Raw genomic sequence first — 23,922 nt, forward strand, 5'->3', positions numbered from 1 at the left:
TGGCTACCGCCCGGGGCGTGGCTCCACGGAGAGCGTGGCTTTCGGGATGGGGCGTGCTTCCCGAAGTGGGGCGTGGTTTCTGGGAGGGGCGTGGCTTCTCCCACGGGGCGGAGCTCCGGCCACGGGGCGGGGCTTCTGGGGCTATGGTCCTGCCGAGGCCGAGGTTAGGCACCTCCAGACCTGCCATTCAGGTGAGCCAGGGCTGGGGCTCTTGGCGGAGACAGAAATGGGGCGGGGACTGGGGTACCCCAGTCTCAGCGACTCATAACGTTTTGCTGATTGGGTCGCAGCTGAGCTTTCCCAGGGGAGGCACCTGGTTGGGGCTTGGGAGGCGGGCTGAGCCCCTCTATCGCAAAGCTACTCGTGCCCCTGCCTGAAATCATGTGGGGAAAACGTAGCAGTTTGTGCCCCGATGTGCGCTTGGGATCTCAGGCCCAAGAAGTGGAATCTGGTGTAAGTTTCAACCCCCAAGGTTCTGGCCACCAGAAAGAGGTGGGTGCCCCGGGAGAACCCTGGCGTCCAAGGTCACCCCATTCTGCTCTCACCTTACACAGAGCTTTAGAGCAATGCCTCCTGTATCCAGGCCCAATGGTCTTCGCCTGCCCCACGTGGCCTCCTGTCAGACACTGGTCCCCCAAACAGGCACAGCCCCGTGCCTCTTCCTCCTGGGTGGCCACCCCAAGCCTGAGACCCACTTTTCAGCTTGAGTCCCATCAGATGGACTCTGCCCAGCCAGAGTCACACCATGGTGGCCATTCTACTAAGGTGGCCTGGGACACGTGTCCGGTGCAGGGACCGTTACAGGGGCCGTGAATTCAGAGGAGAGGGGCTTCTTGGTGAGGAGTTTAGGGAGGGTCCCCTAGGCCACTGGGAGAGATGGAAGCAGGATAAAAGGGGGATAAAGAGCCCCACCTGCCCACCCCCACTCTCTGGTCACTAGGTCAAAGTCTGCCCAAAGTCAAAAAAATTGATTGTTTTGCAGGAAGTGGGCAGGGGTGGCCTGAGAGGGCTGGCGGGGAAGGCTGCGCCCCTCACCCTCTTGCTGGGGCTGGGGGGGTCACATCAGGGAGACCAGCCATGGCCAGGGCTGTGCCCCCGCCCTGAAAGAGGAGGACGGGGCCTGGCCTGGGTCCAAGCTGTCTGCAGCAGCTGATAAGGGGCCTCGGGGGCTCCCACAAACGGTTTTATCACGACAGGAGGGGGCAGCCTGGGGGCTTAGGAGGGGACCTGGCCATGGAGCGGCTTTGGGGTCTACACCAGAGAGCGGTAAGACCTCATGGGGCTTCCCCGTCCCCAGCCCTTTCCAGCTCTCCCCTCCAGCTGGCTTCTCCCCTGCCGAGTGACTTGCCTCTCTGCCTGCTCCTGCCTTTCCCCGTCTTTGGGCCAGTGTGGCCCCCAGCGAAGGTTGCCCCCCACCCCAGTCCATTTACAGGCCTGTAAGGGACCCACCGCAGGGCCGCCTAGAGGAAGAAGAGGAAGACGGGGCGGAGGGGGGACCCGGGCCACAGAACCACTTCTGTCCCATGGAACTGCGGAGCCCCGAGGCTGGGCGGCGTCAGGGGGTTGTCTGGGCGGCCCTGGGCCACAGGGCCACCCCCTACCTAGTCCTGACTGCCCTGCTCATCTTCACTGGTGGTGAGTGACCCCCCCCTCACCCCGGGACGAGTCTGGACTCAGGAGTTTTAGGGTGCCCGGGTGGGGGGGGGGCACAAGGACAAGCTGTATCTTGCCCCCCCGCCCCGCCAGCCTTTCTTCTGGGCTATGTGGCCTTCCGAGGGTCCTGCCAGGCCTGTGGAGACGACGTGTTGGTGGTCAGCGAGGATGTCAGCTATGAGCCAGATTCAGGACAGGGCCCGCTGTACCGGAGTGACCTGCAGGCCATGTTCCTGCGCCTGCTGGGGGAGGGCTACCTGGAGGAGGCGATCAGGTAAGGGGCCAGCCCCGCCTTCCCCGCCAGGTCACTGGTCCTTCCAGCCGCTGTCCTGCAGCGCATAGGGAGTGGGGGACACTTGGAGGCGAGAGAAGGTGGCTGTGGGGGAGACCCCAGAAATTCTGGGATCTGGGGTGATGCATTTGGCACTGGCAAGAGCAGAAAGTCCCTGTATCCCATGACAGGTAGGACAGACCCACCCAGACTCCAATGTCACCTCTAGGGGCCCGGGTTATGAACTGTGGCAGTGGGTGTTTTAGGGACCTCAAGAACAGGCACTTTAAAGAATCAGAAAAGCCACAACCACGCAAAGGTTCCAGTGGCCAATCCTGGTTTTCTTTCTTTTAGGGGAGTGGGGTACACCTGGTGCTCTCTCTGCGCTCAGGGATCACTCCGGTGGGGCTGGGGCACCATTTAGGATGCTGGGGATGAAACCCGGGTCAGCTGTGGGCAAGGCAGGTGCCCTCCCCGCTGCACTATGGTGCACCCTCCCTCCTGGTTTCTAAGGCAACGATCAATGATCTATAGGTCGATGTGTGTGTGTGTGTTTGGGGGGGAGGGAGGGTAGCTGCAGTTCACTCTTCTGGGACTCCTGCCTTTCCTGAGGGTGGGAGGGGACCCAGACCGAAGCAGGAGGACAGTAGCTATCTTTTTTTTTCTTTCTTCTCTGCTCTCTTTTCTTTATTTGGGGGGAGCAGGGGTGGGGCACAGCCAACAATGCTCAGGGTTTACTCCTCGCTCTGCATTTAAAAATCACTCCCGGGGGCTGGAGAGATAGCACAGAGGGTAGGGCGTTTGCCTTGCACGAGGCTGACCCGGGTTCGATTCCCAGCATCCCATATGGTCCCCTGAGCACCGCCAGGAGTAACTCCTGAGTGCAGAGCTAGGAGCAACCCCTGTACATCGCCAGGTGTGACCCAAAAAGCAAAAAAAAAAAAAAAATTCACCCCTGGAAGGCTGAGGACCAACCATACAGATCATACCCCGGGTCAGCTGTGTGCAAGGAGAGTGCCCTTCTGCTGTGCTATCTTTCCAGACCCTTGCTGCTCTTTTGTGTGTATGTGTGTGTGTGGGGGGGGGGGGAGCATTGAACCACACCTGGTGATGCTCTGGGCTTACTCCCAGATCTGTTCTCGGAGGTCACTCCTGGTGGTGCTCAGGGATTGTCTAGGGTGTTGGGGATTAGACTGGGGTCAACTGCGTACAAGACAAGAGCCTTACCTTCTGTCCTTTATCTTTGACTTTAATCGATGAATTTGATGCCACTTTGTCATTGAGATCCAACCTTACTGCTGATTCTGAACAGATTTTTATTTGGCTTTGAGCTTTTTGTTCGTTTTGTTTGGGGGCTACACCAAGTAGTGCTCAGGCTTACTCTTGGCCCTGTGTGCAGGGATCGCTTCTGGTGGGCTCAGGGCACCATATGGGATGCTAGGAATTGAACCTGGGTTGGCCATATGCCGGGGCTCGGGGGACCAGATGCAGTAGAAGGGGACTGAACCCAGTTTGGCTGTGTGTGAGGCAAGTAATTTACCTGCTGTGTTATTTTCTCCAGCCCCCTGATTTGATTTTTTTGAAATTAATTAAAAAATATATCCTTTTTAGTTTATGGCCCACACGTGATGCTTAGCAGCTCTGCCCAGATCTCCAGGGTCACTCCTGGAAATGCTCAGGGGACCAAGAGTGTCAGGGACCCACCCGAGGCCTCGGAAGCAAAGCTGCATACAAATCTGTTGAGCTGCCGCTTCTGCCCTTTGATTTTTGTTTTTGTTTTGGGGCCACACCCAATGATACTCAGGGGTTACTTCTGGCTCTGCAATTTAGGAATCACTCCTGGTGGGCTTGGGGGACCATATGGGATGTCAGGGATTAAAGCTGGGTGGGCTGCGTGCAAGACAAGTGTCCTCCCTACTGCCCTATCACTCCCGTCCCCTAACCCTTTGCTTTTTTGAGTCATCAGGAAAGGAAGGTCAGGTACAGAGAAGTTATTTCTTCCAAGTAGTTTCCGAGACTGTACAGATGGGGCCCTAACTTTTCTTGTGAAGTTGATGTCGTAATTTGTGTCTGCCATCAGTATCCTTGATTGACAACCCAATTCAAGATTCCTTACTGTTACAGCTCGATGTTGCAATTGTTCTTGTTTGGTTGGTTTTTGGGTCACACCCAGCAGTGCTCAGGGCTTACTTCTGGCTTGGCCTCAGAGATCACTCCTAGTGGAGCTCAGGGGACCATGTGAGGTGTCGGAGATCGAACCCAAGGCAACACAGACGTCCTCCCTGCTGTATTGTTGCTCCAGCCCTTGATGGCACAACTGACCAGGGCATAGTTCTCTCCTTGTCCACACCTGGACAGGCTTGGCCCAAAGACCCCAAATCTCATCTCCAACAGCTGTCAGGTCTTGCTGTATTCTAGAGTAGAACTGACCGGGTGGGGGCAGGGTTTGAGCAGTTCTGCAGTTTGACAAGTCAAGGGATGGGGTGGAAGCCGGGGGTGGTTGTCGTCCAAGGGCATAGAGGCAGGAGGAAGCAGCGAGCAGGAAGGGGTGACTTCAGTTTGCCTTGGAGGAGTCTGTAGGCCTGGAAAAACCATAGGTGTTGCAGGAGGTGGAGGAGCAGGGAGCGAGGGAGCCTGCTGGCCCCCAAAAAGCGCCCAGCCGACAGTGGGCTTCTCGGTGCAGAGTCGGCTCATAAACTGTGACTGGTTTGTCTTGTGTGTCCAACACCTACCACAGCACCATCCACACACAAAACCTTCCCCAGCCTGCATTCGGGGTGGGGGATGGGGTGGGCAGGCTCCAATGTACCAGAGCCACGCAGCTCTTCGTTAACTTGTCTCACCAGGGGCCGGGGTGATAGTCCAGCGGGGAGGGCGTTTGCTTTGCATGTGACTGACCTGGATTCGATCCCCGGCATCCCATAGGGTCCCCCAGCACTGCCGGGAGTAATTCCTGAGAGTGCAGAGTCAGGAGTAACCTCTGAGCATTGCCACATTCTGTAGGACATCATTTAAGAGATGAAAAGGAAGACAAGCAAAGGGTGTGGGGCCAGAGAAATAAGACAAGGGTGAGAACACTTCCTTGAATGTAGCTGACCCTGGTTTGATCCCCAACATCCCATAGGATCCTCTGAGCCCCACCAGGAGTGATCCCTGCCCTGAGCAGAGCCGGGAGTAAGCAATAAAAAAAGCCAGCAGCGACCCCAAAACTATAATTAAATAACTAAATAAATACACATGCACGCTGGAGAGATGCTCAGAGAACTGAAGTATGTGCCGGTTTGATGCCCCCCGACACTACATGGTCTGCTTGGCATTGAGCCTGTGAGCACTGAGTGGCCCCTGTGCACTTCTGGGTGTGGTCCCCAAACAATCACTAAATAGAACTGTCTAGGGTCCGGGGAAGTAGTGCTTTGGGTAGGGCGCTTGCCTTGCATGCAACCAAAGTAGGCCCAGAAGCAGACCCTGAACATAGTCGGGCGTCGCCCCCAAACAAAACAACAACAAAAACAAATAAAATAAATAGAGGTCTATTTGGGGGAGAAAGGGGGTCACAACTGGCAATGCTCAAAGGTTACTCCTGACTCTGTGCTCAGGAATCACTCCTGGCAGGCTCGGGGGACTCAATGGGATGCCAGGGATCGAACCTGGGTCAGCTGCGTGCGTGCAAAACAAGCGCCTTACCCAGTATACTATTTCTTCGGCCCCTACATAGAGGTCTTACTAAAATAAAGAACTGCACATGTGGCTTTGCCACTTTACGTGTATACGCAGATTTCCCCCAATATTTGTGTCAGGGGCTCTGTTTCTCTCTGTGCTTCCTCCGTCGGCGCTGCTGCTGTCCTGAAGATTCGCTGTCACACTCCGTTGCGGTGCTCGCCAGGTGCGGCTCCTCGGCTCACGGTGCTCCTGTGCCGGACCGTGAGCGCCAGGGCGGACACTAGGGGTCGCTGTGGTGCTCCCACACACCCAGCATTTTTCCTGGCCCAGGGCTCGCCCGTACTTCAGGGAGTTCGCCGGTACTTTAGGGAGTTCCCAGTCAGCGGGGCTGCTGGGACCTCACCGGGGCATGTAGACGATATTGCGGATTGAACTCGCGACCTCACCAGGTGCTTTTTGCACTGAGTTCCCCCCGCCTTGTCCCCAGTCCTCCCCGCAACTTTGCAGTTTTTGTTTTTAGATCCAGTTTGTCCAGTTTGGACAAACTGGCAGGCTACCGAATGTAACCTGCCCACACGGCAGAGTCTGGCAAACTCCCCGTGGCATACCCAATATGCCAAATACCAGTAACAATGATGGGACTCATTCTCCTAAAGAGCCTTGAATATAGCACTTTCTTAAAAATCTCAGGGCTAGGATGAAGGAGATGTTACTGGGGCCTGCTCGAGGCAATCGACGAATAACAGGATGATCATGATCGTCGTGATCGTGATCGTTTTTAGATCACACCAAAGCGATGCTCAGGGGTCACTCCTGGTGTCGCTCAGGGGACCATATGGGGTACCAGAGATTGAACTCACTTCCCTGCATGCAAGGCAAATTGTCTTCCCTGCTGGGATGCTCCTTTTGAAACATTTAAAGCATCAGGGATCAGGGAGGTGGTATAGAGGTCCAAGCGCATGCTCCAGTACCACGTGACGTCCCAGAATCTGGCTGGAAGAAACCCGAGTTTTGTGGGGTGTGACCTCCCGAACGAAAACCAAAAAATTAAAGCCACATGAAAAAATATGAAAAGAGTAAAAGAAAAATCACCCCCAGGACTCTGTCTTCACTTCTGCCTGAAGTGTGTGTGGGGTTTTATCTATTTTTTTTCTTTTTGGGTCACACCAGGGGTTACTCAGGAATTACTCCTGGTGGTGCTTGGGGAACCATATGGGATGCTAGGAATCAAACCCAGGTTGGCCACGTGCAAGGCAAATGCCCTACCCGCTGTGCTATGGTTCCGGCCCCTGGAGTGTGTGTTTTTAATTTAGAGAAACTTTTCCCGCCACCCCCCCCACCAAAGCAAGAGTGCAGCAGGTGGGGTGCTTGCTTTCATGCAGTCGACCTGGGTTCAATCCCCTGGCACCCCATTTGGTCCCCCAAGCTCTGCCTGAGCTCAGAGCAGGAGTAAGTGTAGTAAAAAAAAAAAAACCTCCAAACCTATCAACATTTTTCCCTTTTTGGGGGGGGCCTCAGTAGTGCTTGGGGGTGAGAGGGCAGCAATGGGGGTGTTGGGGGGCATGCAATACAGGGGACCAAACTGGACGTCACACATGCGAGGCGTGCATGCTGGCCCTGCGCTCTCTCTACAGTCTTGCTCTGTGTGTGTGCTGGGGACATTGATCAGCTGTGGGGTCCAGGGCCACTGCAGCAGATACGCATCCCTGCAGCGAGGGTGTGATGGTTCTGCCGTTGGACCCTGGTGATGCCGGAGGCCACCAGGGCCTCAGGAGTGAGGACCACAGCCAGTGGTGCCGAGGATCCAACTCGGGGACTTACTTGCGTTTGCAGCCATGTGCTCCAGCCTCTGGAACTGTCTCCCCGGCCTGCACAGCAGAAACGCTTTTTCCCCATTTAACACTGTGGCCAGGCCTATCTCCTGGCCTGTGCTCTGCCCCCAGGGGGTCCCCAATGCTGCCCAGATTCCAGGAGGTCCTCCTTGCTGAGATGTCACCTGTGCGGGGTTCCCCACACCTGTTCTGGTGTGGGTGACTCAGCAAGGGGACCAAGACCACTGTCACCATAGACTGTGGTTGCAGAGAGGCGCATTCGTCATTTGTGAGAACTTGAAGTCACTCTCACTTAGTGGCTTCAGTGCAGCGTGTGGAGCCCTACAGGGGACCTGAGCTCACCAGTGTCTGGATCTGAGCCCCCAACCAGGCAGGCTCCACTTCAAGCCGGGGGGGGCGGGGGCTGCAGGTCCCAGGGAGTGCCCCCATCTGCACAGGGAAAATGTGGGCCCAGGGGTGCTGAGCAGGTGGGGGGAGCCAACCCGGGTGGGGTGAGGGAGAGGCAGGGGAAGTATGGCAGGAAGAGACCCACTGGCCACAGCCTCCCACTGGGGAGAGGGGGGTGGGCCAGGAGGACAGGGAAGGATGGTGGTGGCCCTCAGGTGAGGGAAGAGCAGAGGAGCAGATGAGGACCCCCCAGCCGGCAGTGGACGGGGCAGGCTTGAGGAGACAACTGAGAGCATTGGGGACTCTGGGTGGAAGGTGGGGACTGGGGGAGAGTGAGGGTGGGCTGCGGCCGGGCGTGTGGGCCTGGGGCCAGCACAGGCAGAAAGGGAAGGGGGGATTTGGGCACCCCAACGCCTCTGTCCCCCAGGCAGAACAGCCGCCGGGCCCGGGTGGCAGGCTCTGCAGGGATGGCCACCCTGGCCCAGGACATCCGTGAGGCACTGTCACGCCACAAGCTGGACCACGTGTGGACAGACACGCATTATGTGGGGCTCCAGTTCCCAGACCCGTGAGTACGGGGGGCGGGGGTGGCGGGGGGCCAGGAGCCGGCGCGGGAGGGCACTCACCACCCACATTCTGCAGGGCTCACCCCAACACCCTGCACTGGCTGGACTCCAAAGGGGAGCCCGGCCAGCAGCTGCCGCTCGAGGACCCCGATGTATACTGTCCCTACAGCGCCACGGGCAATGCCACGGTGAGCGGCTGGCGGGGGGGTCGGTGAGAGAGGGGTGGGTGGCCGGGAGGGGATGGGACAAAGCCCAGTCATGGCCCCCCACAGGGAGAGTTGGTGTTCGCGAACTTTGGACGGCTGGAGGACCTGCAGCGGCTTCGGGCAAGCAGCGTGGAGCCGGCGGGGCGCATCCTGCTGGTGCGCCTTGGGGCCATCAGCTTCGCCCAAAAGGTGAGGGGCCCGCGGAGCACCGGGCACCAATGGGTCAGGTGGGCCGAGCAGGGCTTCTGTCCTCAGGGGGGACAAAGAACAGCTGGGGTGGAAGAGGTGGGCTCTGCAGTTGGAAGGCAGGACTGCCAGATGTCCCGTGCAAGTCACAGGAGTGTGTGCCTCTATGTATGCGTGTGTGAGCACCTGTGCACCTGTGCGCATGTGTGAGCGCGTGTGTGCCTGTGTGTATGCATGTGTGAGCACCTGTGTGGGAGCGCATGTGTGTACATGAGTGCGTGCCTGTATGCATGTGAGCGTGTACACCTGTGTGCATGTGAGCACGTGTGCGCCTGTGTGCGTGAATGCATACGTGAGTGCGTATGTGCCTGTATGCGTGTGTGAGTATGTGCACCTGTGTGCATGTGTGAGTGCATGTGCGCCTGTGTGCGTGTGAGTGCATGTGCCAGTGTGTATGTGTGTGTGAGCACATGTGCCTGTGCGTTTGCACTGGTGTGCATGTTTGTGTGTCCTTGTGTGTGTATGCATGTGTGCTTGTGTATACGCGTGAATGTGTTTCTGTCTGTGGTGTCCACCTGTGTGTATGTATGTTGAGTGTGTGTGTGCTTGTGTCTTTGCACCTGTGTGTTTATGTGCGCACATGTACATGTGTTTGGGGGCCACACCCAGCAAGCGAGGTGTTCAGCTAAGGGCTGCTTCCCCACCTGCCGAGGCCCTGCATGGGGGGATGGAACCCAGCTGCACACAGAGAACTCGCTCCAGCCTGTGAGCGTCTCCCGTACTGCGAGTCACTTTGGTCTGGAACAAGGGCTCCCGGCCACCTGCTTTCCCCAGGTGGCCAACGCGCAGGCCTCTGGGGCCCGAGGCGTGCTCCTCTACCCAGACCCAGCCGACTTCTCCCCGGATTCCCCCAAGCTCGGCCTGTCCAGCCACCGGGCTGTGTATGGACACGTGAGTTGGGCGGTGGGGGGGGACTGGGTCTGCCCAGGGTACTGGCACACTTTCCCCAGGAGCCCAGCTCCATTCCAGTGGGGGTCCCCTGTCTCCACAGGTGCACCTGGGAACTGGGGACCCCTACACGCCCGGGTTTCCTTCCTTCAACCAAACACAGTTCCCACCCGTGCGCTCATCCGGCCTCCCCCATATCCCCGCGCAACCCGTCAGCGCCCACGTGGCCTCCCTGCTGCTTCGGTGAGACTCGGGGCGACGGGAAATGTGGCTTCTTCCGGGAGAGAGCCCTCGGGGGCTCTGGCGGCATTTCACGCCCACCTCCCTGACCCCTTGGGAAGGACACAACAACCATCCAGGATGGACAGACCCCCAGAGGGTGCAGAGGCGAGGGGCAGGGGGCAACGGGGGTGGGGGTCGTGGCTCTTCTCCCACTGGGCCTCTGCCTCCCTTTTTTCCACCCTTCCAGGAAACTCAAAGGCCCGGTGGCCCCCCAGGACTGGCAGGGCCAGCTCCCCAGCTCCCCGTATCGCTTGGGCCCTGGCCCGGGCCTGCACCTCCGGGTAAACAACCAGCGCATCTCCACCCCCATCAGCAACATCTTCGGCTGCATCGAGGGCCGCTCCGAGCCAGGTGGGCTCCCCGCAGCACCCACCCTCTGTGCTGGCAGAGGGGGTGCCGCTCCGGGTGCTGGAGAGAGATGGGGCTGGAGCAGGAGGCCCGAGGGTGGGGCCCTAGGGAGGCGGCTCTGAACTGCAGGATGCAGCAGAGGGAGATCAGTGACTAGTGGCTAATTTAGGGGGGTGCAGAGCGATAATACAGCTGGGAGGGCTCTGGCCTTGCAAGCAGCCGACCTGGATTCAATCCCTGGCATCCTACAGGGTCCCCTGAGCTCAGAGCCAGGTGTAAGCCCTGGTCCTGTCCTCCCCGTGTTCATCGATTTGCTTGAGCAGGCCCAGTAATGTCTCCATTGTGAGACTTGTTACTGTGTTTGGCATATCGAATACCTCACAGGGAGCTTGCCAGGCTTTGCCGTGCGGGCAAGATACTCTTGGTAGCTTGCCGGGCTCTCTGAGAGGGGCAGAGGAATCGAACCCGGCTCAGCTGGGCTGGCTGCACACAAGACAAACGCCCTACCACTGTGGTATCACTCCAGCCCCAGATGTGACCCAAAATAGAAAATAAAATAAAAGAGGAAGGCATCCAGTTTTGTTGTCACTTGCCTTGCATGGGTGAGGCCTTGGGTTTGATCCCCAGCACCACAAAGCAAATATAAGAGAGGAAGCCTGTCAGGACAGCTGACCAAGGAGGTCCTGGGGTTTAGCATGGCCCTGGGCTTCCCAGGGTTGAAGGGAGGGCCCTCCCCTTAAGTGTCCTTAGAAATGGAGGGGCTGGGAGAGCAGAGCTGAGGAGCGGGGGTGGGCACGGATTAGGGGTCTGGGAGAAATGCTGGCCCAGCCTGGGAGGCCTCTGCTGCCTGTGGAAGAGGTGGACCCTGACATCTTGTCCCCAGACCACTATGTTGTCATTGGGGCCCAGAGGGACGCATGGGGCCCAGGCGCGGCTCAGTCTGCGGTGGGGACAGCCATCCTGCTGGAGCTGGTGCGGACCTTCTCGTCCATGGTGAGCCATGGTAAGGCCGGGTGCAGGCAGTGAGGATGGGGACCCCCGGCTAGTCCATCCAGGGGCGGCAACAAGTGCTAGAGCAGCAGGCAGGACACCCAGGTTCCATCCTGGCTCCCCACAGGGCCCCCCAAGCTCTGCCAGGAGTGACCCCTGAACAGAACCAAGAATAAGCCCTGAGCACCACCAGGTGCAGCCCTAAGACAAGGAGCAAAAGAATCAAGATAAAAATGGATGAAAGGGGGCTGGAGCGATGGCACAGCGGGTAGGGCCTTTGACTTGCACGTGTCTGACCTGGGTTCGATTCCCAGCATCCCATATGGTCCCCTGAGCACCGCCAGGAGTAACTCCTGAGTGCAGAGCCAGGAGTAACCCCTGTGTATCACCGGGTGTGACCCAAAAAGAAAAAACAATGGATGAGAAGGGGCTGGAGCGATAGCACAGCGGTAGGGTGTTTGCTGTGCACGCAGCCGACCTGAGTTCGATCCCTGCCATCTGATATGGTCCCCCAAGCACCGCCAGGAGTAATTCCTGAGTGCAGAGCTAGGAGGACCCCCTGAGCATCATCGAGTGTGACCCAAAAAGAAAAAATAAATTAAAAAAAATGGGGGGCTGGAGCAATAGCACAGCGGGTAGGGCGTTTGCCTTACACGTGGCTGACCCAGGTTCGATTCCCAGCATCCCACATGGTCCCCCAAGCACCGCCAGGAGTGATTCCTGAATGTATGAACCAGGAGTAACTCCTGTGCATTGTTGGGTGTGACCCCCCCAAAAAATTAAAAAATAGATGAGAGGGAGAGGGCTCCTCTGGGTGGGCCGGGGAGAAGGGTTGGGGCAGGGATATTGAGAGGAAGGAGTGGGGGGGGGGCAGGGGAAGACAGAGAATGGGGTCTCTGCTCAGCCCCCTGCCCAGCCCAGCTGCTCTTCCCAGGCTTCCGGCCCCGCAGGAGTCTCCTCTTCATCAGCTGGGACGGAGGCGAGTTCGGGAGTGTGGGCTCCACCGAGTGGTTAGAGGTAATGAGCTCCCAAGTGCTCCGGCAGTGGGGGGGCAGGGGAGAGTGGGTTTCAGAGCACACACACCCCCCCCCCCCCCCCCGCAGGGCTATCTCAGCGTGCTGCATCTGCGAGCTGTGGTCTATGTGAGCCTGGACAACGCAGTGCTGGGTGAGCCAGGCAGTGCCGCCACTGGGGTCCCCGAGGGTCCCCCTGTTGTCCAGCAAGCCTGGAGCCTGGCTTCTTCCTGCAGGGGATGACAAGTTCCATGCAAAGACCAGCCCTCTTCTGATCAGCCTCATCGAGGACATTCTGAAGCAGGCAAGTGGGGACAATTACGGGGAGTGGGAGGGGGGGAAGTATGCCACCTGACTGTCCCCACTCTGGCCCTAGGTGGACTCCCCCAACCGTAGTGGGCAGACCCTGTATGATCAGGTGGCCGTCAGCAATCAGAGCTGGGAAGCAGAGGTGTAAGTGGGGGCGGGAGAGAAGCTGGGAGCTGGTGGGGGGCAAGGGACCCCCATGCTGACCTTCCTGTCCCCCAGGGTCCGCCCACTGCCTATGGACAGCAGTGCCTATTCCTTCACGGCGTTTGCGGGGGTCCCCGCGGTGGAGTTTTCCTTCGTGGAGGTGAGGCCCCACCCCCCCGCCCCGCCCCACGCAGCGGACCCCCACACCCCTGCCAGCGCCTGCCAGACCATCCGGATCCCCACAGGACGGCCCGGCCTACCCGTTCCTACACACCAAGGATGACACCTTCGAGAACCTGCACCAGCAGCTGCGGGGCCGGCTGCCCGCCGTGGCCCAGGCCGTGGCCCAGCTGGCCGGGCAGCTGCTCATCCGACTCAGCCACGATCACCTGCTGCAGCTGGACTTCGGCCGCTACGGTGACGTGGTCCTCAGACACATCGGCAGCCTCAACGAGTTCTCGGGGGACCTCAAGGTCCAGCTTCTGGGGGCGGGGGGCGCACTAGGCCCTTAACGCGCTGCTGGCGCCGTCTGGGTCCTCTCCGGGCTTCCCCTGCCCCTAAGGCGCTAGGGTCCCCCAGGGATGCACCAGATCTGCCTCTCCCAGCCCCCTGCACCCCATCCCCCTTTGCAAGGCCCACCCAGCCAGGCCCAGGAGCCGGCCCTATGGGGGGTGGGGGGCTGGCCCCTGCCGCCTGCCCCAGCCCGCTCTCCGCCCGCAGGCCCGCGGCCTGACCCTGCAGTGGGTGTTCTCGGCGCGGGGGGACTACATCCGTGCGGCCGAGAAGCTGCGGAAGGAGATCTACAGCTCGGAGGAGAGTGACGAGCGCCTCATGCGCATGTACAACGTGCGGATCATGCGGGTGAGGCCCCGCCCCGGCGCGCCCCCTGCCGGCAGCGCCCCGCGCAGCACCCACGCGCAGCTTCCCCGGGCCCTGCCGTCGGGGCTGCACGTGTGTGTTCGCGCTCACGGGCCGGACCTGCGGGAGTGAGCGGCGCTCCTGCAGCCTCGCAGCGAGGGAACCGATAATGAGGGCCACGGCCTTTGGCCATGCGTGCTTCCAGGCCAACGCGTCTCAGGACAGTGTGTGAGCCCCTCCCTCAGTGGCCCCCTTAGGAAAAATAACGTTCAGGATGTTCTGTATGCAGTCCAAGAGGCAGAGGTTATTTTGGCCCTGGAGCTGCCGAAGGTTTATTACATTCAGAATGAGGAGTGCTCCCCTCTGAGATGCACGATAATTCAGAAGGAGGTGTCAGATGAAAGTTAATAGGAGGTGTTTTTTTTGGGGGGTGGGGCTATACCCGGCTGTGTTTAGGGCCTACTCCTGGCTCTGTGCTCAGGGATCACTCCCGGTGGGCTTGGGGGATCATATGGGGTGCTGGGGATTGAACCCTGTTGGATTGCGCGCAAGGCAAGCAAGTGCCCCACTCTATACTATTGCTCTGGCACCAACTCAAGGTTTTATTCCCTCATTTCCTCCTTCTTAGCTTTGAGTGCTTTACTTCCTGCACAAGTCCCACCCCTCCTCTTCTTTCCCTTCTTCACCCAAGAATGAAACCCTGCAGCTGTTTGATCTCAGGAAGACGCTGGGTTAGGATTGTGGTGTGGGCAAAGGGCAAAGTTAGGAGCTGGCTGGCGTGTGGGAGGCTGGGCCGTGACTGCAGAGTGTGCTGGCATGGTTTGGAGTGAACAGACCTTCCCCATACAATTTCTCTTATCTTTGTCTCATGCACCAAGTTTACCTTTAGATCCTTATTTACCCCTGTCTGGGGGACTCCATTAATCCCCACAGCACCCTACTGTCACCTCCCTCAGAGGGAGCCATCCTAAGGGGTACGATTCAAACTCAGAGCAGGAGAGTCAGGCACAGGGCCAGGCCGAGGGAATGTCGTGGCTCTACACCAGTGGTTGGTAAACTGGCTAACTGACCACGTTTGTCATGAAGCCTGGTTTATGAATAAAGTTTTATTGCAACACAGCCATGCTCATTGGTTGCCTTTGGTTTCTGGCAGCTTTTATCGAAGCAATGCTGGGGACATGCAACAGGATGACTTGCAAATCCTGAAATGTTGACTCTCGGCCTTTTTTTTTTTTTTTTTTTTTTTGCAGAAAATGTTTGCCAATCCCTGCTTTAGACTCTGACATGGGCCTGAAAGAATGGACAGGGTTGGGCGGGTGCAGAGAAAGGTTTCAGTGCAGAGACGAATTTCAGACAGGGGACGAAGCATGGCTTTTGTGAAGGTTGCCCGGCGCTCCCTGTGGTCAGGAGGTGGATGTGTAGAGCCCAACTAGGTCCCCACGGAGAAGTGGAGGGGAGGGGATGAAGTGTGGGGTTAGGGATCCCTCCGGAGGAGCCGCTGGTGCTAGGAGCGTTTGGGAGGGGCGTCGAGGGTGAGTGAGCGGAGCCGAGGCAGACTGGGCAGCTGCCCGCTGACCTTGGCTGGACTGGGTGGGGTGGTGGAGGCGGGGAGATACAGCTGGGTGTGGGGAGAGGTGTCTGTCGTGCTTAACAGCCGCGCAGCAGACTGTTCCTCGAGGAACTGCGGGAAGCAAACCGACTTGCGGCTGCAGGCAGCTGGGATGTGGAGGCTTGAAGCCCAGGCCGGCGGCCGCGCCCGTCCCACCGGTTTTGGTGACGTCACCAGGCACCCGCCCCTGATTGGCTGGATTGGAGGCGGGCCGCCCCGCCCCACCTATAAAAACGGTCACGCCCCTTCCCCGCCCATCCGCGCCCAACCTGAGCCCTTTCTCCGCACAGGTGGAGTTCTACTTCCTGTCCCAGTACGTGTCGCCAGCTGACTCCCCGTTCCGCCACATCTTCCTGGGCCACGGGGACCACACACTGGGCGCCCTGCTGGACCACGTGCGGCTGCTGCGGGGGCAGGGCTCCAGTCCCGAGGCTGCCTCCTCCTCGCTGGCCCCGGGCCTGGGCTTCCAGGAGAGCCGCTTCCGGCGCCAGCTGGCCCTGCTCACCTGGACGCTGCAGGGGGCAGCCAACGCACTTAGCGGGGACGTCTGGAACATCGACAACAACTTCTGAGGCCTCCACGCAGGGCCAATTTCTGGGTGAGGGGGTCGCCCCGCAGCACTGGCATCGCTGGTGGATTTCTCATTGGGTCTTTGCTGGCCTCTAGGGCTCCCTGCACCCCAAGACACCAGCAATCACCCCTACACCCCTAGCCCTGCAAGGTAGGTGGTGCGGAGCCTTCCTATGGAGGGTTCTTTTTCGGCCAATGAGAGCAGCCCCTTTCCCTGGAGGAACCACAGAGTATTCTGGAAGCTTTCTGGGCCCCGGGCCCTGGGAAGGATGGCAGGGTACCAAGGTCTGTTCATAAAACCTGGCAGCATCGGTGATTCATAAGCACCCATCAAATGCTTCCTTCTTCCTTCCCCACACCCCAACCTTGTCCCTGAGAAAGTTCCAGAAGGCATGGGCAGAGGGGCCAGAGGGCAAGAGTTCAGAGGGCAAACTGAGAGGTATTAGTTACCTAAGGAAGGGAACTAACTGCCCAGTGGGCTGGGCGAAGCGCGGCACCCCCCTACCTCCCAACCCCCCAGATGTGGTCCCAGAAGCAGAGGAAGAAGCGAAAAACACAAACTCCTTTCTTCAAAGACCACGGTGGGGTCAGGATTGTCCAGTCATTTGTTCAAGACCAAGGAAGCCTCAATAAACTGCACATCCTAGTGGAAAAGGAAAATGCAATAAAGTCCCGCTCTCAATCTGACTTAGGGGTTTTTATTTGCTATCTGATGTCAGCGTTCCTGAGACAGGGGAGCAAGGTGAGACAGTCACAGGCTGAGTGTGTGCTTCGGGTGGGAGGCTCCACTCCCAGCATCGCATCTTCCGCATCACAGGAAATGGCCCCCATCGCTACTGGGTGCAGTTTCCCCACTGCCCCCCAAAGAAAATGAAACTAAATATTGGCTCCCTGATGCCCAAGTCTGTCTGCTCCTTGGTGAGGATCACAAATATGCAGAGCTTTGTCTCTCCCCAACATTCGGGTGCTCCTGGGACGGGGTTGGGGGGCACAGCACTCCAAGGCCATCACTGTGCTTCCAAACTCTCAATGCCCAGGCAAAAGCATTCCGAATAGGGTCCCGAGACTGTCTCCACACCTGTTTGCTCTGGCACCACAAAACAATGGTCTGGACATCCGCGCGGGTGCTCTCCCTGGGGCTTGTTGAAGGCTTTGCAGAAGGAGGCAGGTGAAAGCTTGGGAGGAAGCTTGGGAGGGGCGGCAGTTCTGGGCTAAACCAGGGCCCCTTCCCCAACACGAATGTTCAAGCACTGAGCATGGATGTTTTTGTCCCTGGTGAGGGAGTTTCTATGAGGTGACTGAATACTGTGGGAAGGGCGCTTGCTTTGCAAGTGGATGACCTGGGAATTGATCCTCAGCACCCCATAAGGTTCCCTGAACCCCACCAGGAGTGATCCCTGAGCACCACTGGGTGTGCCCCCCCCCCAAAAAAAACAGGTGATTGAATTAAAATGAGGTGTTAGGTTTGGGTCTCCTCCCAGCTGACTGTAGGGGCCATGGGTGAGCCCAGGAGGCCTCAGGACAAACCCACAGTACAGGGCCACAGTGATAGTACAGCAGGTAGGGCATTTGCCTAGCACACAGTCGAGTTCAATCCCCAGTGTCCCATATGGTCCTCCAACCACTGCCAGGAGTAATTCCTGAGTAAATCCCAGGAGGAACCCCTGAGCATCTTGGGTGTGACCTCCCCAAAACAAACAAACAAACAAACAAAAACCACAGTACAGGCCCCTTCAGTTGCTCTTTCAGACCTGAGAAAAAAATCCACTGCTAAACTTTAAGCCCCTCTGAGTCCTGATATTCCCCCAGGGGTGGTGGTGGTGTTCTCTAGATTATCCTAGATTTGGGGTGGTGCAGGCACAGAAAAAAAGGAACAGAAATATCAGAAGCTGCTATACTCTTGTTTCTGTTTTGTTTTTTTTTTGGGGGGGGGAGAGAAATGGGATGTCCAAGCAGTACTCAAGGCAATGCACAGTTGGGTCAGGCAGGAGAGATGAAGGCACAGGCCGGTGGCATCACGCAGTGCTGGGCACTAACTCGGCTGGACCCCGAGCCACCTCGGCTGTCCCCTACCTCTTGTTTTTCAGTGAAGATGAGGGGGGAGCTCCGGAAGCCGACAACGGCCCCTCCTCCCACCTTGACCTTCCCAGAAGCACCTTCGGTTTCCAGGCACCGTCTGTGTTGTTTTAACACAGGCTTCTGACGGTTATCCACTTCCGCAGCTCCGCCCCAGGAGATGAGTACATACGCAGCCCCTCGAGGGACTGCAGACTGTTATTTTCTCAGACACTGGCTTCAACTTTTCTTTTTTTTTTTTCCTTTTGGGTTACACCCAGCTGTGCTCAGGGCTGACTCTTGGGTCTGCACTTAGGGATCACTCCTGGTGGGGCTCGGGAGACCCTATGGGGTGTCAGGGATTGAACTGCTGCATGCAAGGCAAGCGCCCTCCCCACGGTCTGTCACTCTGGCCTGTGACTGCGGGTTTTGTTCCCCATCAGCCATCTTCCAGCACCCTTCTGTCCCCTCTCCCCTGCCAGGTGGGCTGGAAGCCTGCACTTCTAGGCTGATTCTTCTCCCGGGCTCGACTTTCCCCAGCCAGGCCCCTTCCCCCATCTTGGCATACTCGTCCCTGTTTCTGATCCATGGGAGTTGAAGCCTTTTATGAAGAAACAAAATGAAAGGATAAAGGGTGAAAAGGTCGGGGGGGGGGGTTCTGGGGCATGTAACCATCTAGGCCACCTGACAAGGAGTCGAGATAGCGCAGACTGGATTCAACAGTGTGTGTGCGTGGGCAGCTTCACTGCACAACTCAGACTTTACTTTTCTTTTCTTTTTTTTTTGGGGGGGCACACCTTTCAGTGCTTTAGGCTGACACCTGGTACTGCACTCAGCGATCTTTCCTGAGGGGACTCGGGGACTCTCTGGGATACCGGGGAACAAATGCAGCTTGGCCATGTTCAAGGCAGGCGCCGTCCCTGCTGTATTATCACTCCTGTCCCATATTCTTTTTCTTTCCTTTCGCCCACTTTGCTCTAGGGAACCACGCCATCTGCAAAATACCCCAACCCTGTGCTATCTCTCCAGCTTCTTTTATTTTTAGAACTTAGGAACATTGGCGTAGGGACAAGATGCTGCTTAAGAATTAACCTGGGGTCCAGAGAGATAGTACAGGGGTCAGGCATTTGCCTCATTGCGGACTCTGCCCTGGATCCCGCTTCGGGTTCTGAGACCGTCAGGGTCCTCCTGGGCAGTCAGGAGTAGGTCCTGAGCATGGGGTGTGACCCCCCAAGTTTTAAAAAATAAACTAGGGACTTAGGAGAGCGCAAACTGGGCATCTGGCAAGCAGGAGGCCTGGACTCTGATCCCTGGAGCCACATGACCTCTGGAGTGTCTCGGTGGTCCCCAACACCAGCAGGAGTGGCCCAGGAGACGAGGCACTCCCAGCCGAGCCGTGAACTGACTTGGTGGGAGCAGCTGGGGCCCCCAGAGCACTAAAAGAAAATAACAAGAATCAACTCGCATGATTCGCTCATTTTCTAACTCGAAAAACGAAAAGTCCAGAGAAATGACAAGGCCTTGCCCAAGACCCCAAGTTTTCTGGGCAGCCTCGGGAAGTCGAACCCCAAATGCTTGCTGTGCTGTGACACCCCCCGGGGTTCCCCAGGAGCGGAAAGAGGAATTGGAGAAAAGGAAGTGGGAAGAAGCGGGGTATCCCCTTACGGATCTCAGGTTCATTAAAAAAATTTGGAGTTTATTCAACTTGGAAAATAAATACAAATCCCTGGGTGTGTGGGGGGGAAGGGCAGGAAGGGGAAGGAGTTTGTAGCCAAGGGGTGGGGGCGGACATCACAGTGCTCCCTCCACCCACAGTACCCTCGCAATCCCGGCGGCTGTGGGAAGGGGCCGAGGCGAGGGGACACTCAGCTGCGCAGGAACACCATGGTCAGAAGACCTGCGGAGAAGGGAAGGCGTCACGAGGGGCAGGGTGGTAAGGGCGGCCCTCCCCCGGTCCCCCTCCCCTTACCCAAGACGTAGGCGGCCGCCAGCTTCTGCCCCAGTGTGACGTGCAGGAGGCGGGGTAGCGGGCTCCCCACTTCGTCCTGGAGCGGCAGCAGCAGGAAGGTCACGGAGATGGTGCCGGTCAGCAGCAGGAGGAGGAAAGAGCTGGTGGCCAGTTGCGGAGGGGGACGCTGGGGAGCTGGGAAATAAGGCTCGTCAGGAAGGCCCCCTCTCCCCCCAGGGGACACGCACATGGCCCCTCCCTGTAGCCTCTGCTCCCACTCCCACAAACCCTTCTCTCCTCTGCCCCCTCAGCATCTTTCTCTGAGGTCTTGTCTGCTGAGTGCCTCTGTGCCTCTCTCCCACAGGCGGGGACTGCTGCCCCTCCCCCATTCCCAGGGAATACCTGGGCCGGCTGATTCCCCCCAGTTCCAAGTTTCTTTTTTTTTTTTCCTTTTTGGGTTACACCGGCGACGCTCAAGGGTTACTCCTGGCGGTGTTCGGGGGACCATATGGGATGCTGGGAATCGAACCCAGGTCAGCCACGAGCAAGGCAAACGCCCTACTCGTTGTACTATTGCTCCAGCCCATTTGGTTTGGTTTTAGGGGTCATATACAGTGGTGCTAAGGGCTTCCTCCTGGCTCTGCACAGAGACAGATAACTCCTGGCAGGTCTTGGGGAACCATACGAGGGGCTGGGGATCATCAAACCTGGGTGAGCTGTGGGCAAGGCAAATGCCCTGCCCTCAATCCAGGCTTCTGATGGAACACAACGGAGCGGGCTCAGGACCACATGCTCTGATTTTAGCACCACAGAAAAGCTTCTCCCTTTCCACAGAAGCCAGAAACACCCAGGGAATGGGCTGGTCTCCTCTAACCTGAGAGAATATCGCAACTCCTAGGAGAGCGCTCACTGGAAAGCACACTGTTTTAACCTCCATAGGAGTTAATGGCCCTCCCGTTGATCATCGATTTGCTCGAGCGGGCCCAGTAACGTCTCCATTGGAGACTTTGTTGTTACTGTGTCTGGCATATCGAATACTCTCGGTAGCTTGCCGGGCTCTCCGAGAGGGGCAGAGGAATCGAACTCGGGTCGGCCAGGTTGGCCGCTTGTAAGGCGAACGCCCTACCCGCTGTGAGAAATCTGCCTCCACCTCCCTGCAAGAATGCCCCCATGGAGGGAGAGAGGCTTCTGGGAGGGAGAGCAGACTTCCCATGCGGAACGCCCAGGCTCCATCCCATGGACCCCTGAGCATGGAGTCAGAGTAGCTCCTAAGTAGTACTGGGTGTGACCCCCAAAAACAAAAAACCTAGTTAGAATAAAAGAAGAATCACCCTCTCCCCACTCACTCTCCGGGAGGCGCCTGGCCGTGCTGGCGGGGGACGGTGTCCAGGAAGAAGGTCCTGGCTGGGGTGCTGGGCCAGCCTGTCCCTGAAGCTCAAGGGGGTGGGCGGGGCCGCGCAGGACCGAGGTGATGATCTTGCGCCCCACCAGGCGGCCCTCAGCGCCCTCCTCTGACAGTTCAATTCGGAAGCGGTCCTGGACATCATAGTGGCTGGGGATGGGGGCCACGTGACGGATGACGCTGGGCCCAAGACAGAAGGGCTGTGAGGCCCGGGGGTGCAGGACCTGCCCTCCCCAGAACCTCTCCCTTAGGGAAGCGGCCGGGCACGCAAAACGTGCGGCCTCTCCGCGAAAGCTGGGGCGCAAACCAGAGAAAGGGGACGACCACCCTGGCTCCTGCCTCCCACCTTCCAACTCACATGTCGATGCAGGACTGCGCCTTCACGTAGCCCTCGGCATCAAACACGGTGTACTTAGCCGGTGCCGTGCACAGGACTGAGGGGCAGAGAGAGGCAGGGGCTGAGACCTCCACAAGCACGTGTCCCCACCCCGACCCCCACCTCGCCAGGATCTCTGGGCTCCCTGCCGCCTGCGACTCCGGAGGCTGGGGACCCGGGCCGCCCCCATCTGACTACTGAATCCCCCCCACCCCGCAGCCCCAGCCACCAGCCCTCAGGTGCCCCGCACCCGTCCGGCCCTTCACCTCGGAAGCGAAGCGCAGCTCCCGTGGGGTTATAGAGGGTGAGCAGCTGCCGGTGTCCGCTTCGCTGGTCCGCCCAGAACACTAGATCCGGGGGAAAGACGAGCACCGGGACAACAGGTGCCGAGGGAGCAGGGGGGCCCCGGGACCCCCGCCCAGGAGCCGCTGGACCCTCGAGTTCCTGGTCCTGGAGCGCCCTACGGCGCATGCAGGCTCTGGGCGGTGGGACATCCGAGGGCAGAGCGCAGGGAACGGGGCCGGAGTTTCGCGCTGGGGGGGCGAAAGCACGAAAGGGAACGGGATGCAATCCTGGGCCAGGGCCAGGTGTGCCGGGCGCCGTCTACCGCCCACCAGCCCGGTCCAGGGCGCCGGGAATCCCTTAGGCCCCGCCCCCAGGACTTTTCCTTCCCACCTCAGAGGTCACGCCCACCCCCTAAACCCTGCCCCTCCCGGTTCCCACCCGGGCCGGGTCTCCGGGCGCGACTTCGGATCTCCCCCGAAGCTCCCGCCCCGCCTCTCGGGAGCCACGCCCCTTCCTGCCCGGGACTTCCGGGATCTCCCCCAGGCCCCTCTCACGGCCGCCGGCCTCCGCCCGAACAGCCCGCAGAGCCTGACCCCGACGTCGGCGCCTCCGATCCGCCTCTGAGCCCAGGCCCGTTCTCCTTCGCGCTTCCGCCTGGAGCAGGCCCATCTGCTGCGAGGCTCACCTTCTAGGCGAAGCGCCTAGCCGTCTACTTGGGGCGCCACTAGAGCTGCCATCTTCCCGGGAGGCCGCGTCTCTACTTCCGCCGTACGGCCGCTGCTATTGGCCAGGGCGCTGGGCTTCCGCCCCGGCTTTACTCCTAAGGACCTGATTGGCTCCCGCAGTGGAACCTGATTGGCGTCTTTGACTGTCACTCTAACTGGGACTAGCTCGGCGGGACTCGGGGCTGAGCTTTGTGCCTTCTTCCCCGCGCGTAGACCGTTTACTTTAAACAAATGCCCGGGGAAGCTCGCTCTCTTCCTCCCTTTCGCTCTCGCTCTCGCTTTCCTCCCTCGCTCTCCTCTCCTCTCCCTCCTCTCTCCTCTTTATCTCCTCCCTCCTCTCTCCCTCCCTCCCCGCGCTCCTCTTCCCCCCTCCCTTTCTCTCTCTGGTTTCTTGCACAACCAAGAGCCTTTTTTTTCCTCCTTTTTTTTTCTGTGCTACTTGGAAGTTGCTCACAGCTGGACTGAAATCTCAAGTCTCAGCCAGAGCTTCTTCCCGAGCCTCTCCTTCCTCCCTGGGACTCGGAATGTTTATTTGCACAAGGAACTAAGACTTAGCCAACCCTGTCATTTTAATTCCTGAAGACATGAGGAAAAACCTCCCTCTGGGTCACTCAGCTGGATAGCAGACGGGAAAAAAACTAAGTTGATGGGGCCCGGATTGATAGGAGCTAGGGCTAGGGGTGCTGACCCTGCATACAGTCAACCTGGGTTGAAACTCCTGCATCCCCTATGCTCTCCCGAGCCTTCAGGAGTGATCCCTGGCCCCCGAGCCAGGAGTATGCCCTTAGTGCCTCCAGGTGTGGTCCAAAAACAAAGCAAAAACATTGATCTTATCCCAAATTCCTCCTTGCTATCAATGTAGGCGCCCACCACCTGCCCCCTGCCTGCCCGCCTCTCTCTTACCCCACTTGTCTTGTTCATAGCAATTGGAATAAACAAATGAGTGACTAGGGTGAACTTTGAGCTGCTGGGATGGAAGGTTAGGCAAGCTGCCACTGGGAGGAAGTGGACTTTTCCTTGACCACAAACCATCTAGAGACAGGGCCCCAAGAGACAGCTCAAAAGGGCGGGAGCACATGCAAAGCAAGAGGGCTCAAATTGGATCCCAGCACTACATGGTCCAGAGAGACCCTTAGTGCCAAGCCAGTAGCCCCTGGTACATGGGCTGTGCCGCCAGCCTCACCCCCCAACACACACACACACACACACACACACACACACACGCAGCAAGGGAGACAGTGAATTGAGGTAAGGGGGAAGGCTTCAAGTCTGCTGATTGGTCTGGATCTCTGAGAAACT

General features: G+C 58.5%; 2 protein-coding genes across 3 annotated transcripts; one reads left to right on the forward strand and one right to left on the reverse strand.

Moving 5' to 3' along the window:
• Positions 1 to 151: 151 nt before the first annotated feature.
• On the forward strand, positions 152 to 16,513 carry TFR2 (transferrin receptor 2). Its single transcript, XM_056128416.1, has 19 exons — positions 152 to 191; positions 1,197 to 1,266; positions 1,422 to 1,635; positions 1,747 to 1,927; positions 8,231 to 8,371; positions 8,446 to 8,557; positions 8,642 to 8,764; positions 9,596 to 9,712; positions 9,813 to 9,952; positions 10,179 to 10,342; positions 11,223 to 11,342; positions 12,264 to 12,346; positions 12,433 to 12,496; positions 12,579 to 12,646; positions 12,719 to 12,795; positions 12,871 to 12,955; positions 13,041 to 13,268; positions 13,516 to 13,656; positions 15,553 to 16,513. The coding sequence occupies exons 2-19, from the start codon at positions 1,234 to 1,236 to the stop codon at positions 15,832 to 15,834; spliced, it is 2,373 nt and encodes a 790-aa protein (XP_055984391.1). The 5' UTR covers positions 152 to 191; positions 1,197 to 1,233; the 3' UTR covers positions 15,835 to 16,513.
• A 3,131-nt stretch (positions 16,514 to 19,644) lies between these two features.
• Positions 19,645 to 22,662, reverse strand: MOSPD3 (motile sperm domain containing 3). 2 transcript variants are annotated; one of them, XM_056128369.1, is made up of 6 exons: positions 22,568 to 22,662; positions 21,880 to 22,146; positions 21,596 to 21,671; positions 21,182 to 21,417; positions 19,857 to 20,030; positions 19,645 to 19,784 (listed from the first exon to the last, which is right to left on the reverse strand). In XM_056128369.1, exons 2-6 carry the CDS (start codon positions 22,082 to 22,084, stop codon positions 19,753 to 19,755), a joined length of 723 nt encoding a protein of 240 aa, XP_055984344.1. In that variant the 5' UTR covers positions 22,085 to 22,146; positions 22,568 to 22,662; the 3' UTR covers positions 19,645 to 19,752. The 2 variants fall into 2 exon arrangements, with proteins under 2 accessions (XP_055984344.1, XP_055984343.1); XM_056128368.1 differs by lacking the exon at positions 22,568 to 22,662 and having other exon boundaries at positions 21,880 to 22,243.
• Between the last annotated feature and the right edge of the window lie 1,260 nt (positions 22,663 to 23,922).

Source organism: Sorex fumeus, unplaced genomic scaffold (assembly GCF_029834395.1).
Source record: "Sorex fumeus unplaced genomic scaffold, SorFum_2.1 ptg000064l, whole genome shotgun sequence".
In the NCBI taxonomy this organism is placed as follows: Eukaryota; Metazoa; Chordata; class Mammalia; order Eulipotyphla; family Soricidae; genus Sorex; species Sorex fumeus.

Bases quoted from the DNA above. Each gene is read 5' to 3' on its own strand.
- MOSPD3 (XM_056128369.1), bottom strand. From the start codon at position 22,084: ATGCGCCGTAGGGCGCTCCAGGACCAGGAACTCGAGGGTCCAGCGGCT. The intron at 21,672-21,879 runs GTGAAGGGCCGG...TCTGCCCCTCAG, and splicing joins AGCTGCGCTTCGCTTCCGAG to TCCTGTGCACGGCACCGGCT. The intron at 21,418-21,595 runs GTGAGTTGGAAG...TCTTGGGCCCAG, and splicing joins GCGCAGTCCTGCATCGACAT to CGTCATCCGTCACGTGGCCC.
- TFR2 (XM_056128416.1), top strand. From the start codon at position 1,234: ATGGAGCGGCTTTGGGGTCTACACCAGAGAGCG. The intron at 1,267-1,421 runs GTAAGACCTCAT...CCCCCACCCCAG, and splicing joins GGGGTCTACACCAGAGAGCG to TCCATTTACAGGCCTGTAAG. The intron at 12,497-12,578 runs GTGAGCCAGGCA...TTCTTCCTGCAG, and splicing joins CCTGGACAACGCAGTGCTGG to GGGATGACAAGTTCCATGCA.